Source organism: Misgurnus anguillicaudatus, chromosome 6, assembly GCF_027580225.2.
Source record: "Misgurnus anguillicaudatus chromosome 6, ASM2758022v2, whole genome shotgun sequence".
NCBI classification, from domain to species: domain Eukaryota; kingdom Metazoa; phylum Chordata; class Actinopteri; order Cypriniformes; family Cobitidae; genus Misgurnus; species Misgurnus anguillicaudatus.
Window position 1 is genome coordinate 8,719,046 of NC_073342.2, and position 17,207 is coordinate 8,736,252.

At 35.1% G+C, this 17,207-nt stretch overlaps 1 protein-coding gene across 2 annotated transcripts in view; it reads left to right on the forward strand.

The window, feature by feature from the left end:
• LOC129433922 (N-acylneuraminate cytidylyltransferase B) overlaps nucleotides 1-14,725 on the forward strand; it is an 89,592-nt gene extending 74,867 nt beyond the window's left edge. For both annotated transcript variants that reach the window (XM_073868467.1, XM_073868468.1), the window contains 7 exons: nucleotides 1,263-1,488; nucleotides 11,478-11,622; nucleotides 12,035-12,250; nucleotides 12,377-12,476; nucleotides 13,373-13,527; nucleotides 13,631-13,897; nucleotides 14,016-14,725. In XM_073868467.1, coding sequence (XP_073724568.1) covers nucleotides 1,263-1,488; nucleotides 11,478-11,622; nucleotides 12,035-12,250; nucleotides 12,377-12,476; nucleotides 13,373-13,527; nucleotides 13,631-13,897; nucleotides 14,016-14,201 — 1,295 coding nt within the window. In that variant the 3' untranslated portion in view covers nucleotides 14,202-14,725. The remainder of the gene's footprint in view (nucleotides 1-1,262; nucleotides 1,489-11,477; nucleotides 11,623-12,034; nucleotides 12,251-12,376; nucleotides 12,477-13,372; nucleotides 13,528-13,630; nucleotides 13,898-14,015) is intronic.
• The last annotated feature ends 2,482 nt before the right edge of the window (nucleotides 14,726-17,207 follow it).

Below are 17,207 nucleotides of genomic sequence, written 5' to 3' on the forward strand. Positions count from 1 at the left end.
AATGTTTATTTCTTTTAATTTTGATGATTATAACGGACAACTAAGGAAAATCCCAAATTCAGTATCTCAAAAAATTAGAATATTGTGAAAACACCTGGTGGCATACTCTTATCAGCTAATTAACTCAAAACACCTGCAAATGCCTTCAAATAGTCTCTCAGTCTAGTTCTGTATGCTAAACAATCATGGGGAAGACTGCTAAAGTGACCGTTGTCCAAAAGACAATCATTGACACCTTGCACAAGGAGGGCAAGACACAAAACGTCTTTGCAAAAGAGGCTAGCTGTTCACAGAGCTCAGTATCCAAGCACATTAATAGAGAGGCGAAGGGAAGGAAAAGATGTGGTAGAAAAAAGTGGACAAGCAATAGTGATAACCACACCCTGGAGAGGATTGTGAAACAAATCCCATTTTAAAATGTGGGGGAGATTCAGAAAGAGTGGACTGCAGCTGGAGTCAGTGCTTCAAGAACCACTATGCACAGATGTATCCAAGACATGGGTTTTAGCGGCCGAGCCACTATTGAACAACAGACAGCGTCTGAATCGTCTCAAAGACAAAAAGGACTGGACTGCTGCAGATTGATCCAAAGTTATGGTCTCTGATGAAAGTAAAATTTGCATTTCCTTTGGAAATCAGGGTCCCGGAGTCTGGAGGAAGAGGAGAGGAGAGGCACACAATCCATGTTGCTTGAGGTCCAGTGTAAAGTATTCACAGTCAGTGATGGTTTGGGGTGCCATGTCATCTGCTGGTGTTGGTCCACTTTGTTTTCTGAGGTCCAAGGTCAACGCAGCCTTACACCAGGAAGTTTTAGAGCACTTCATGCTTCCTGCTGCTGACCAACTTTATGAAGATGCAGATTTAATTTCCCAACAGGACTTGGAACCTGCACACAGTGCCAAAGCTACCAGTACCTGGTTTAAGGACCATGGTATCACTGTTCTTAATTGGCCAGCAAACTCACCTGACCTTAATCCCATAGATTTGTAAAGATGCAATATGCCAGACCCAACAATGCAGAAGAGCTGAAGGCCACTATCAGAGCAACCTGAGTTGAGATACTGAATTTGGGATTTTCCTTAGTTGTCAGTTATAATCATCAAAATTAAAAGAAATAAACATTTAAAATATATCAGTCTATGTGTAATGAATGAATATAATATACGAGTTTCACTTTTTGAATGGTGAAATAAATACACTTTTTGATTATATAACAATTATATGACCAGCACCTGTTTATGTGTTTTTTTCTTTTTTTGTAGGTGCAGAATGTGAAGATGTGGAGGTCATGACGCAGGTGGGGCTAAATTCTGTACCTCCTGGTGCACCTGTGTCACGTCTCATTGCAGCTGACTTCACCTGTCAGAGACCAGCGGGTCATGGGGCGATTTTTCAGTTTGCTCAGTACATCCTGCAGACAAAGAAAAAGACAAAGTCACAAATGAGCGTGATCTCATCAAAAGGAAAAGCTTCTTTGAATGAGTGCCTGTGAGTAGAGCTGTATTTAAGACATCTGTTTTTAAACCATTAAGTACCTTTTTGAGAAAGTATGTGGGGAGCGTGTTAAGGCTGCAAGTTGATGCTTTTAGATGTTAAGATGTTTATTCTGGGGTTTTAAAATCAATTTTGTCAAATTCTGAGCAAATTCTTAATTTCTGAAGTTGATGTGATGAGGTCTCGCGGACCAGAGTAAAACATTCTTATTTTACTGATATTCTCAGAGAAAAAGGTTGCAAACTCATTGAATTTGTTGTCAGACAGTATTTCACTAGAAACTTGATTTGGGGGGGGGTTGTTAGTCTCTCCACAGTAGCAAAAAGAGTGTGAGTGTTGTTTATGTGGTTGTTTATAATGTTTTCTTAGAACGTTAAAAGCGTCCAGTTTTTTTAGACGTGGTATTAACGTTAATGTTTGGTTGTAAGAACGTTATTAAAAACGTTTATAGAAAGGTTCAGTCTGTTGTTATATTAATGTTCTAATAACGTTTTTAAACCACTGTTGAAACGTTCCATTCACCTTTATATTAATGTTCTCAGAACGTTTTTCTAACGTTCGTAACAGACTACAAAAACAGTATGTTTAATTGTTCTTAGAACGTTAAAAGCGTCCAGTTTTTTATACGTAGTATTAATGTTATTGTTTGGTTATAAGAACGTTATTCAAAGCGTTTTTAGAAAGGTTCAGTCTGTTGTTATTTTAATGTTCTAATAACGTTTTTAAAAACGTTATTGAAACGTTCCATTCACCTTTATATTAATGTTCTCAGAAAGTTTATCTAACGTTCGTAACAGATTATAAAAACAGTATGTTTAAATGTTCTTAGAACGTTCTTAGTACCATTTATGGACATTTTATAAACTTTATTGTTTGGTTATGATAACGTTATTAGAAAGTTTTTAGAATGTTGCAGTCTTTTGCAGTCTTGCAAATAACAAATTTTTAGCCCTACAAAAAGCATCATGCTTAAACAGAGCTACAGAAGAAATGTTTTACTGTGCAAAATATCACTCAACGAAACATTGTGGAATACTGCTGCTTCATTTTTATTTAAATGTTTCAAACAGTAGCAACATTTTTAATTAGTCAGCACAAAAATTCAAAATTACATTTATTTAAGGTGCAACTTTGGACAATTTAAAGTGCAACTTTTTGCAAATTCATGTTGTTCAGCAAGTCACGCTTTACGGCAAGTTGCCATGACAGTTAAGATCAGGTCCGTGTTGGTATCAGATCGGATTGTATTCTAAAATATTAGATCTGGACATTTCGCCAATATCGGACTAATATCAATACTATACGACATATCTGATCGGCCCACCCCCATTTATATCCCCAGAAGATAAATATTTATGCTAACATTTTTAGAATATTCCACTATGCAATGATAATGTTGTAATGCTACCATTTTCAGAATGTTACATTGGTAATGTTTTCAATATTAATGTTTTTAGAATGTTCTGCTAACAATACAATTATAACTGTTCAATACCACAGTTTAAAGAAAGTTACATTGCATACACAATGGTAATATTTTCAATACTAAGATGTTTAGAACATTCCGTTAACAATACAATCATAACGTTTTCAATGCTACCGTTTTAAGAACGTTACATTGCATACACTATGGTAACGTTTTCAATGCTACCATTTAAAGAACGTTACATTGCATACACAATGGTAACGTTTTCAGTGCTACCATTTTAAGAACGTTACATTGCATACACAATGGTAACCTTTTCAGTGCTACCATTTTAAGAACGTTTTCAGTGCTACCTTTTTAAGAACGTTACATTGCATACACAATGGTAACATTTACAATGCTACAGTTTTAAGAATGTTACATTAAATACACAATGGTAAAGTTTTCAGCGCTACCATTTTAAGAATGTTACATTGCATACACAATGGTAACGTTTTCAGTGCTACCATTTTAAGAACGTTACATTGCATACACAATGGTAACATTTACAATGCTACAGTTTTAAGAACGTTACATTGCATACACAATGGTAACCTTTTCAGTGCTACCATTTTAAGAACGTTACATTGCATACACAATGGTAACATTTACAATGCTAGAGTTTTAAGAATTTTACATTGCATACACAATGGTAACGTTTTCAGTGCTACCATTTTAAGAACGTTACATTGCATAGACAATGGTAACATTTACAATGCTACAGTTTTAAGAATGTTACATTGCATACACAATGGTAACATTTTCAGTGCTACCTTTTTAAGAACGTTACATTGCATACACAATGGTAACTTTTTCAGTGCTACCATTTTAAGTACGTTGCATTGCATACACAATGGTAACGTTTTCAGTGCTACCATTTTAAGAACGTTACATTGCATACACAATGGTAACATTTACAATGCTAGAGTTTTAAGAATTTTATATTGCATACACAATGGTAACGTTTTCAGTGCTACCTTTTTAAGAACGTTACATTGCATACACAATGGTAACTTTTTCAGTGCTACCATTTTAAGAATGTTACATTGCATGCACAATGGTAACATTTACAATGCTACAGTTTTAAGAACGTTACATTGCATACACAATGGTAACGTTTTCAGTGCTACCATTTTAAGAACGTTACATTGCATACACAATGGTAACATTTACAATGCTAGAGTTTTAAGAATTTTATATTGCATACACAATGGTAACGTTTTCAGTGCTACCTTTTTAAGAACGTTACATTGCATACACAATGGTAACTTTTTCAGTGCTACCATTTTAAGAATGTTACATTGCATGCACAATGGTAACATTTACAATGCTACAGTTTTAAGAACGTTACATTGCATACACAATGGTAACATTTTCAGTGCTTCCACTTTAAGAATGTTACATTGCATACACAATGGTAACATTTACAATGCTACAGTTTTAAGAACATTAGATTGCATACACAATGGTAATGTTTTCAATGCTACCATTTTAAGAACGTTACATTAAATACACAGTGGTAACGTTTTAAATCCTAGTGTGTTCTGCTAAAAATGCAATTATACATTTTCAATGCTACCATTTTAAGAATGTTACATTACATACACAAGGGTAACGTTTTCAAAGCTAGGGTGTTGTAAGGTGCCACTTATTGGCCCAACGACGGAATCCAAAGGCGTGGTGAAGGGATCACGTGTTTTTTCCTTCCGTAGCGCTTCTAGAAGACTAATTCAATTTATTAGAGTTTAATTCATTTCTCTGATCTCTGTGGTTGAATCATAATCTGACTCCAATTTATAATTTATCAATATTATTCTGATGCTGATCATAATTTATATAATTATTATTATATTTTTATTCTCTTAATTATTTAGAATGAATTATATTCACATAGAGAATAAGGTGTAATTCTAAAGGTGCTAAGGCAGTTCCATACAGCTGGGCATAGAGGCATTCTCTTTCTAACTTAAGTTAAAGTTAGAGGTTTCTCCAAAACACATTGAAAATAAGAGGATCCATCTATGTTTAAGTTGAGGCAATTCTCCATCCAACCTAAAACGGGGAGGCAATTACTCCAGTAATATTTTCAATAGAGGCAATTCTCCTAATCTATGCCCCCTCCAGTATATTTATCTTAAACCCTGAAAATACAATAAAAGATTTGACAAGTTTTGAAATCAATAAAGATTAACTATTTATTTTGCCAGGCAGGTTACACTTAAATCAACCATTTGGTTATTCAAATCCATCAATTAAAAATATATCAAAACATTCACTAAAAGATCAGCATAGAAAAATGAAAATTTCACAAAATACAAATCATACCTGGCAATTCAAGACACACAACAGTGTGGGAAGTTTTGAATACAGATGCTTCCATAATGTTTGAATACACACAGAGTGTGGGAGCTTCTGGGTACAGAATGGCTCATGATGTTTTAAGATACACATAGTGTGGGAGCTTCTGGTTACAGAATGCCTTCATAAGGTTTGAATACACACAGAGTGTGAGAGCTGTTCAAAATCCAGATTGACATGTTCCATGTAACCTTAAAGGGCACCTCAAACTAGCCAGAAGTATCAAGACAAAACCCCACCTCTAAAAGAAATGCATCTTCTATCCTAAGAGTTCTGAAACCTTGATCCATCTTATCTTAGACTTATAGAAATGAGACCTTTTTACTCATTGCACCATGACCTTTAATATGAAACCACACATGAATATAAAATTGCAATCTCAGAACAACATATACATAATATCATATATATTCAGCAGATACCCAATGATGTGAGCCTAAAGGCTAACAATGCAAAAGCCTTTGTGAAGAGGAGATTAAGAGCACCAAGAGTTTCATTTCTGTAACCAGTTCAACCTGAGGGTCAAATTTGGGTTAGCAACTCCACCTGAGGTTTAATTGTTTTACAGTGTCTATTCATAAATAAACTTAAAGTCGATAATTTAACATCAGGTATTACAGTGTGTAGAACGTTCTGCTAAAAATGCAATTATAACGTTTTCAATGCTACTGTTTTAAGAACGTTACATTACATACACAATGGTAACGTTTTCAATGCTATTGTTTTAAGAACGTTACATTACATACACGATGGTAATGTTTTCAATGCTACCGTTTTAAGAACGTTACATTGCATACACAATGGTAACGTTTTCAATGCTACCGTTTTAAGAACGTTACATTACATACACAGTGGTAACGTTTTCAATGCTACCGTTTTAAGAATGTTACATTGCTTACACAATGGTAAAGTTTTCAATGCTATTGTTTTAAGAACGTTACATTGCTGGTAACGTTTACAATGCTACAGTTTTAAGAATGTTACATTGCATACACAATGGTAATGTTTACAATGCTAGGGTATATAGAACGTTCTGCTGACTATGCAATTATAACATTCGCAATGCTATCGTTTTAAGAACATTAAATTACATACACAATATTAACGTTTTCAATGCTAGGGTATGTAGAACGTTCTGCTAACTGTGCAATTACAACATTCGCAATGCTATCGTTTTAAGAACGGTACATTACAAACACAATTGTAACGTTTTCAATGCCACAGTTTTAAGAACGTTACATTGCATACACAGGGGTACATTCCATTACGTTACATTACATACACAAGGGTAATGTTTTCAAAGCTAGGGTGTGTAGAACGTTCTGCAAACAATGCAATTATAACATTTTCAATGCTACCATTAATGGTAACGTTTTCAATGCTAGTGTGTGTAGAATGTTCTGCCAACAATGCAATTATAACGTTTTCCATGTTACCGTTTTAAGAATGTTACATTACATACACAATAGTAATGTTTTCAATACTTAGGTGTGTAGAACGTTCTGCCAGCAATGCAATTATAACATTTTCAATGTTACCGTTTTAAGATGTTACATTACATACACGATTATAACGTTTTCCATGTTACCGTTTTAAGAATGTTACATTACATACACAATAGTAACGTTTTCAATACTTAGGTGTGTAGAATGTTCTGCCAGCAATGCAATTATAACATTTTCAATGTTACCGTTTTAAGAACGTTACATTACATACACGATTATAACATTTTCCATGTTACCGTTTTAAGAACGTTACATTACATACACAATAGTAAAGTTTTTAATACTTAGGTGTGTAGAACGTTCCACTAACAATGCAGTTATAGCATTTTCAATGTTACCGTTTTAAGAATGTTACATTACAAACACAAGGTTAACGTTTTTAATGCTAGGGTGTGTAGAACGTTCTGCCAACAATGCAATTATAACATTTTCAATGTTACCGGTTTAAAACGTTAAATTACATACATGATTCTAAGCTTTTCAATGTTACCGTTTTAAGAACGTTACATTACATACACAATAGTAAAGTTTTCAATGCTAGCGTGTGTAGAACGTTCTGCCAACAATGCAGTTATAACATTTTCAATGTTACTGTTTTAAGAATGTTACATTGCATACACGATTATAAGGTTTTCAATGTTACCGTTTTAAGAACATTACATTACATACACAATAGTAACGTTTTCCATGTTACCGTTTTAAGAACGTTACATTATATACACAATAGTAATGTTTTCAATACTTAGGTGTGTAGAACGTTCTGCCAACAATGCAATTATAACCATTTTAAGCACGTTACATTACATACAGGATTATAACGTTTTCAATGTTACAGTTTTAAGAACGTTACATTACATACACAATAGTACCATTTTCAATACTTAGGTGTGTAGAACGTTCCACTAACAATGCAGTTATAGCGTTTTCAATGTTACCGTTTTAAGAATGTTACATTACATACACAAGGGTAACGTTTTTAATGCTAGCGTGTGTAGAACGTTCTGCCACCAATGCAATTATAACATTTTCAATGTTACCGTTTTAAGATGTTACATAACATACATGATTATAACGTTTTCCATGTTACCGTTTTAAGAATGTTACATTACATACACAATAGTAACGTTTTCAATACTTAGGTGTGTAGAACGTTTTGCCAACAATGCAATTATAACATTTTCAATGTTACCGTTTTAAGAACGTTACATTACATACACGGTTATAACATTTTCCATGTTACCGTTTTAAGAACGTTACATTACATACACAATAGTACCATTTTCAATACTTAGGTGTGTAGAACGTTCCACTAACAATGCAGTTATAGCATTTTCAATGTTACCGTTTTAAGAATGTTACATTACATATACAAGGGTAACGTTTTTAATGCTAGGGTGTGTAGAACGTTCTGCTAACAATGCAATTATAACATTTTCAATGTTACCGTTTTAAGAACGTTACATTACATACACAATAGTAAAGTTTTCAGTACTCAGGTGTGTAGAACGTTCTGCCAACAATGCAATTATAAAGTTTTCAATGTTATCGTTTTAAGAATGTTACCTTACATACACAAGGGTAACGTTTTTAATGCTAGGGTGTGTAGAACGTTCTGCTAACAATGCAATTATACAATTTTCAATGTTACCGTTTTAAGAACGTTACATTACATACACGATTATAAGCTTTTCAATGTTACCGTTTTAAGAACAATACATTACATACACAATAGTAACGTTTTCAATTCTTAGGTGTGTAGAACGTTCTGCCAACAATGCAATTATAACATTTTCAATGTTACCGTTTTAAGAACGTTACATTACATACACAATAGTAACGTTTTCAATTCTTAGGTGTGTAGAACGTTCTGCCAACAATGCAATTATAACCGTTTTAAGAACGTTACATTACATACACGATTATAACGTTTTCTATGTTACAGTTTTAAGAACGTTACATTACATACACAATAGTAAAGTTTTCAATACTTAGGTGTGTAGAGCGTTCCACTAACAATGCAGTTATAGCGTTTTCAATTTTACCGTTTTAAGAATGTTACATTACATACACAAGGGTAACGTTTTTAGTGCTAGGGTGTGTAGAATGTTCTGCTAAAAATGCAATTATAAAATTTTCAATGTTACCGTTTTAAGAATGTTAAATTTACATACACAACAGTAATGTTTTCAATACTAAGGTGTGTAGAACGTTCAACTAACAATAAATAATACAATTTCTAATGCTAACGTTTTAAGGACGTTCATTAATTGCAGATAACGTTAGGGAAACGTTCCACTAATGATATTGCAAGAACGTTTTTGGATAACTTTAGGAGAACCTTTAGAGAACGTTAGCCAAAGTTACAGGAACGTTCCCTGTTAGCTGGGAAAGTACCTTTAACTTTAAAAAGAAAGTTTTCAAGGAGAACATTAACAGAGTCTGCTGATATGCTTTGATGCCAACAATGATATAGCATTCATAAATACCTTATTGGTGTTCTCATTTATTAACTTTTTTGACATAGACAGATCTAGGATCAGTGGCAGACAGATAAATTAAAGTAAACACAGAAATGATCAGATAGTGATACATCTTCGATAACAGTGGATAAAATAGACCCTTGCTAATAAGCAGATGGAGATGGTGAGTAGGACACTGCATGTGCTGGGTCAGATCAAAAGAGTTTAAAACATTTAGGAGTTCAATCACAGTATTGTTTTCTGCATTGTCTATATTGAAATCTCCAGCAATAACAAAACAATCAAATTCAGAGGAAATTGTTGGTAACTGTTCTGTAAAATCATATATTTAGGAGGACAAATGTAAACAAAATGCGTAGTGCACCTTAAAGGCAATACTCAAATATTCAGCTCGACAGACACTTGTGAAAGTAAAGTTGGGTGGGGCTGATTTGTTAAGTATTGTATTACTGCAGCTGTCATCTAACCAGGTTCCATTTAGAAACATAAAGTCCAGGTTTTAAAAAATTATTCATTCAGAATTTTTAACTTAACAGTTACTGGTTTTGGCCCAGTATCAATCTCAGAGGTGTAATAGACAGCATATTAGATAGACGCTGCAAGGCAATTCTTTCTTTCACATATCAGGTCAAAGATAGGGAGAGCTAAAGGGACATTGTGTTCCTGCTTGTTCTGTAAACATTCTGGATTGTTGCTACTATAGTAGCAAAGACCCAACACATATCAGTTACCAGTGCTGTTAGATGGGAAGGGCTGGTGTGATCCCTGACATTGTGGCAGAGGTCGGAGTGCCCTCTCAGATGGAAGGGGAGGGCGAGCTGGGCCCTGAGTTATTGGTGCTTGTGAAGCCCATTGTTTCTTGGTTGATATTTGTGGACTTCAAGCAATAGAGTGAGAGAGTTTTTTTTAGCAAATACCAGTTTCTCCAGTTTCTCTAAAACCGGCAATGGTTGTGATGTTGGAGAGAGAGAGAAAGAGAGTGTGAAGACATCAGCTGTGATGTCTGGTGTCCCTGGACGCTGAAGAGTGTAATCTTGCCTTTCCTGGTTGTTGAGGACAGAGACGTCCTTGGGTGTTGAATCACAATCCAGTTGTATTAGGTCTGTGGCTGGGGTTCTTCCTGAACTGTGTCCATAAACAGTGGTTGTTGTGACTGCAAAGTCTTATCCTTGTCGTCTGGAGTGGACTGACACTAGACTCCTAAACTAGACTCCGAAAGTATTTCTTGGTGCTCTGCTCTGACCATTTAGACAAGTGTAAAACCAAAAACTAAACCATTTTAAAATTGTCAAAGTAATGTGTTCAAACCACAGAGAACATTTTAAGACCATTAACACCGAAACATGATGGTGTTAAAGTTAATATTTTTATTTAAGAAAGGAAAGGCGGTGAACCGGCAACAGGGTCATGAACGTACAAGGCTCATTAATGCACATGGGGAGCGAATGGGACCGGGCTGTTTTGGTGGGAAAATGGGAACCTACACAATTTTAGGCAGAAGGTCATGTTATGGCTGATATATATTGTATACACATACAGTTTTCATCAGGGCATGCCAAACATACACAGGTGAGTCACATGTGTATGTTTGGCATGCCCTCATGAAAACTGTTTAGTTGAAACGAATTGGCATGTAGCCATTTTTGTTAAAGGCTTTTTAACATTTATCAGGAGTGCCTCATTTTTCTATTTTCTTTATTATACTTTCTATTTGTTAAATATTTGAAAAGCCCACAAGCAGATGTAAAGGGTGAGGCCTTATAATTAAAAATAAATACAAATATAGCCTAGAAATGATGTATGTTATGATGATGTAGCCTAGTATGTTAGTTACTGCTTATCTTTACCCCTCAATATTTTTGGCTCCAAACTACAGAGCTTGTTTTAATTTTAATGCTATTTAACTCTCTTTATGCTTGATGGCTCATTTCAGATTTTTTTTGTGTCTGAAGAAACTTGGTCTGAATCAGAAATGTGAAAATAAATGATAGGAAACATGCTGCACACTTTTCTTTCATTTATGTAATTTCGGTCAAGGCTGTGAACTGAAACAATATATCTGAAATAATGGAGTAGGGGGTGGAGCATCTTGCATCCTTTAAAGGATCACGTTTCCCTTTTTTGGCCCCTTTGCTGTATTGTCTGCTCACTGTCTGCAACTGCAATCTTTTATAGTTTTATCTACAAAATGTCATCTGAGTTTGAACTTTGTCCTGGAAGAAGAATCGGGGGCTCCAATCCCTGTTTTATCATCGCTGAGATCGGACAGAACCATCAAGGAGACATTGAAATTGCCAAAAGAATGATCAAAATGGCTAAGGTAAAGTATTGTATGACCAGTAAGTCTGATCATGTAAATGTAATGTTTTTGTGATGCACACTTAACAAGAGCAACAGTAAGCAGTGTGGATGACATGCTGTCAAACTACGTTTTTATGCAAAACCAGACAGAAGGTTTGCAGTAGAGGTGCATCACAATTATTTAAATTACATGATCAAAGTTTTTTGCTTCCTGTTCTGTTGTCATGATTTGACTGTGGCCGTTTGTGCTAAAATTATAACTGTTTTAAATAAATAAATAATAGACACAATTGTTTGCTCCCATATAGGTATGGCAAAATAAAAAAAAAATCCTTACATCATGATAGATGGTGTCTTCTGTAATCATAAAGTCCTGTTTAGTTCATACTTTCTACTACTTTTGCTTTAGTTTGTTTCTTCTTGTTGTTCAGGATTGTGGAGCCGACTGTGCTAAGTTTCAGAAGAGTGAGATCGAGCACAGATTCACCAAACAGGCTCTGGAGCGCCCTTATACGTCTCCTCACGCCTGGGGCCCAACCTATGGAGCTCACAAGCGACACCTAGAGTTCAGTCATGAGCAGTACAGGGAACTACAGAAGTATGCAAATGACATTGGCATTTTCTTTACAGCATCTGGAATGGACGAGGTAATTGATATAAAATTACAGATAGCATGTTTCAGGATAATTGTATTTTTATTAAATATGATTAAATGTGCACTTACATGTGATTTATAAATAATTCAGTATGTGTCTTGTCCCTCCTTTTATCAGATGGCTGTAGAATTTCTTCACGAGATAAATGTACCGTTTTTTAAAGTGGCCTCAGCTGACACAAACAACCTACAGTACCTGGAGAAAACTGCAAAGAAAGGTAAAACTCGCATTTGACCTCAGTCAAGTAACCGAATTTTATCACACATGAAATATTTCACTTATCATTTAACCAAAATAAAAAATATTTTAAAGTGGGAACACAAGTCGACACTTTGTATGAAATACAGTACTGTGCAAAAGTCTAAGGCCACCACCACCAGCTTTGTTGTTTTAGCAAAGTTTTAATGTCCATCCATATTTATTTTTCACTATTTTTATAAAATATATACTCACAAATTAAAAACAAAACAATTTTCAGAACTAAATGTCTTCTTCAGGCATCGGTGAGTATTTAGTGTGACCTCTTTTGGCACGAAACACATATTGAGCTTTTTTGAGGACACTGAAGTCCTGAAGTCATTCGATTAGAATTAAAAATTAGGATTTAATTTTATTTAGGTTTAAGAGATCCTGCTATTGCTCAAGTGGAAGGGGTTTTACCCTTAATACTTGATACTTTTATAGTACAATACATTATACAATAAATCTAATTGTGAACTAAGACTTTTGAGCATACTGTATATTTTGGAATGTTTAAATAAATATATTTTCACCATTACATTTTTGGCCATTTTTGTAAATGTTATATGTAGCATATATTTTGGCCAAAAATACATTTCTTGCCGTATTGGTTGTAATTGCTTGCCCTTGAAATAGGCTACATTTCAAAATATGTTGATGAAGGTTGAAACAAAATATATTTTTAAATTTAAAAATAAATTAAGCTTTGCTTTCTAAATAATGTATTTAGCATATATTTAAAATACAGTTTTGTCCAGAGACATGCACTTTTATTACAGAATCAGCTTGCATAACCTCAGCCTTCATTAATAAAATATTTACCTTATTGTCTTTTGTCTCTCTAAATGTTTTGATACTTGTGTATTTATTCAGGTCGTCCCATGGTGATCTCCAGTGGTATGCAGTCTATGGACACCATGCGCTGTGTTTACCAAACAGTGAAGAAGCACAATCCTAATTTCACCTTTCTGCAGTGCACCAGCGCTTATCCACTGCCGACAGAGCACATCAATCTCAGTCTGATCACTGTAAGAGCTTCCAGCTTGATTTTTTAATAAATGTGAGCTGTAGTTTCGTAGTTTGTGAATTAATAGTTTAGCATCTTTAAAAATATTGCTTTTGTAAATCTAGGAGTTTCAGAAGGAGTTTCCAGACATTCCCATAGGCTACTCTGGACATGAGACGGGCATTCATGTGTCTGTGGCTGCCGTGGCAATGGGAGCAAAGGTGTTGGAGCGTCATGTGACCCTGGACAAGACATGGAAAGGCAGTGACCATGCAGCTTCATTGGAGCCAGCTGAGCTTGCAGAACTGGTGAAAGCCATCAGGACTGTTGAGACGGCCATGGGTTCACCAATCAAAAAGATGCTGTCCTGTGAATCATCCTGCCATAGCAAGGTCAGATATTAAATTCATCATGAAGGATTCTTAAAAGACTTGAATGTTTATCTTTATGCGTATGATCTGAAAATTAAGTCATTAAATATGAATAATATCTGATTTGTTTTTTGTACAGTTGGGTAAGTCAGTGGTCGCCCGGATGGCACTGAAGAAGGGTGTGACGTTAACTCTCGACATGTTGACAGTAAAAGTGGCTGAACCGCACGGTATGGCACCCGAGAACATCTTCAAACTGGTGGGCAAGCAAATCACTGTGGACGTGGGGGAAGATGACACCATAACTGAAGATATGATCAAATAATAATGATCGGATTCTTTATTTAGTCATACTGTATTGTCATTGAAAAGATCTTTATAGTCAAGATAGAATGAATGTAAATCAGTATGTTTTTAATGAAGGGAAAGCCTGTATGTACTACAGTACTGATGGATCCTACCTTAGATCCTCACGTGCAGAATGTTTTTATTTTTGTGTTCTTTAGTTTATTTTTAATCATTTATTTACAGAATTATTTTATAATCATTAGTTATCCGTATGATTGTTATTTGATTATTTAATATTATTATTTGTATTATGATCAATTTCATTATTATAATTTGTATCATTATTATTTTTTTATTCATTCATTATATTTCTATATTTTATATGTCCTATTGATTTGTGTCTCATATTTGTGAAGAGAATGTTTATGGAAGCCAAAGGTTTATGGGATGTTGCTATTAAGCAGTTTTGGTATAACAGGACATTTATGCTGGTTTTGAACATTGAGACATATGCAACTGAGACTGTTCAATAAAACTCTGTTCCTGTTTAATATCATATAACTTCATCTCATGCTTGGTTTGTGCTTTTCTCTGGCTTTATCGATCAACCTCTTGACTGACAGCAGACTGTTAAACGCAAATTTTAGTATTAACAGCTCGGCTGAGTGATTTATATTTTCTGGTGGGATCTGGGGCTGGATCCTGAATATTTTGTCTGGCGTAGAGACCTGATCTAACAGTGCATACCCTTGTAATGATGAGTAAACGCATAACAGGCATACAGTGTAAAGCAACATAAATGTGAAATCAGTTTATCATAAAAGCACAAACAGGTGCAACACTTCTTATATAAACTATATACATAAACATGAAACACAAGAAAAAGTTAACACACAATCTAGCAACCCTGCACTCTCTAAATTTAATTTTTATTGAGAAAAAAAGCACAGTGGATACATTATTAAGCACAAAAATTAAAAGACAGCAAACTCAAAACAAGGCATTGATAAGGGATAGTTCACAAAAAGCAAAGGGAAAAAACAATTCACAAAACATTCATAGACATTACAAGTGCAAAAAAGAATACAAATAATTACAAATAAATAACATTGGCAATACATAAAAAATAATCTTCAGAAAGTCAGGAAGTAAATTATAATGAGACCATAATTTCTTTGAAGTTTGAGCAGCTTTCTTATTGGCTGATAAACAAAGAGAGTCATAAAATAATTGTAAATCTACACAAAAAAACGCTACCCTCTATATTAATATTCCCAAAGCAAGTACTGAAGTTTCAATGTAGTACATTTAAACGATCGCTAGATGGCGCGATAGTGAAGGAATTTGACAATAGACTGATGTCATGTGACGTCATACTGTGGTGCATGCATGATCTGTTTGCAGGACCGAGTTGCAACATTCTTCTATGGCTGTGTTAACAGCAAATCACAAAGAAACAAATAGTTTCAAAACCCCAAGCGTCATCAGAAATGAATAGCTGCTATCAAGAGATATAGCCTATAGCTCACTGTTTTTACTTTAGTAACCTTATATATCTGAGATAAATATGTTATATTGCGTCAATGTAGCGTTAGTATAATCTACTTTCCATTGCATAAATGTGTCATGACCTGACTGATAATACAAAGTACTAACGTTTTAAGACATCCTTTTGGAATTACTGCACTCAAATCATCATGTTAAAATGCAATTAGTTATTAAAAAAAAAATCTGCTGGTAGGGGCGGACTGGCAAAAAGGGTTGCTAATGCAATCTCTCTCTTTTTATTTATTTATATTTTATTTATTCACTTATAATAAACTGAAACTAAGGAGAGTGGGGTTGGATGGCAAGCCAAAAAATTTAAAGATAAAAGCAGGCAGCAGCAGTTTACCCTAATGAGCCTGATGGGTGGTTCTGGTAAGTCACCTGTCAGGGGTACGTTTCCCAAAAGCAGTGTTGCTAAGCTGTTAGCAACTTAGTTGGTTGGCAATGGGAAATTGCATTGCAACCAACAAAGTTGCTAACTTAGTTAACAACGATGCTTTTGGGAAACGCACCCAAAAACAGTTAGGGGTTAGGGTTACATAACATACGCTTTTACGGCCAATGCCAGCGTATGTTTTTACCCTGCTGAAAAATAAACAGCATCAAACCAGCATGGGATTGGGAATTATGCTGGTCTATGCTGGTTTGATGCTGGTTTAGATGGTGGTCACCAGCATACCAAAACCAAAACACAACGTATGTTGGTCTTGCTGGTATGACCAGCATGGGATGCTGCTAGTGCTGGTTTAGCTGGTGCTTATGCTGGTGCTGATGCTGGTGTTACTAGCAAACCAGCACCAAAACACAACATATGCTGATCTTGCTGGTATGCTGTTTTTTTTCAGCAGGGCGTTTTTCAAAAAAGCCAGCAGCTTTTTCCGTGCTGAAAGCCAGTGCTCTGCAGCTTTTCCGCATTCAGCGCTGAGTGCCGAGAGATTCAACTTTGGATGAAAAGTTTGGATCGTCAATGTCAGCTCTCACACGTTCGTCCAATCACAGTGGAGGAGGGGTGGGACAAATATCACAACAACCAACTGGCGCATCGTACCATGACTGATAAATAAAGCAGAAGTATCTAATCCAGTGTTGACAGATGAACGATTATTAACGTATTTATTTTGTATCATAATTTTGACCTCTGTACGATGTATGATCAATAATGAAAAAATCATAATGTACGATAATTTTCACATTGTGTGACACTTCAAATGGTCGTGGTAATCATAGGACTTCTGTACTTATTGATCTATCTGTTGATCTTAAAGCAACACTATGTAGTTCCATGTAAAAATGACTTACAGCTCCCCCCTGTGGTTGAAAAGCGCAACAGTGCCTGGTATCAGACACTCTTCTGCAGGCAGGGGGAGGGGTGGGTCCGTGTGCTCTACCCTCCACCGCCACTTTAAGAGTGTGCTTGTAGCAGCTAGGAGGCTGCTCAGGTTGGAGCAACAGTACAATTTGTCCAGTTAAAAGTTGTTCTATCACTGAAATAATT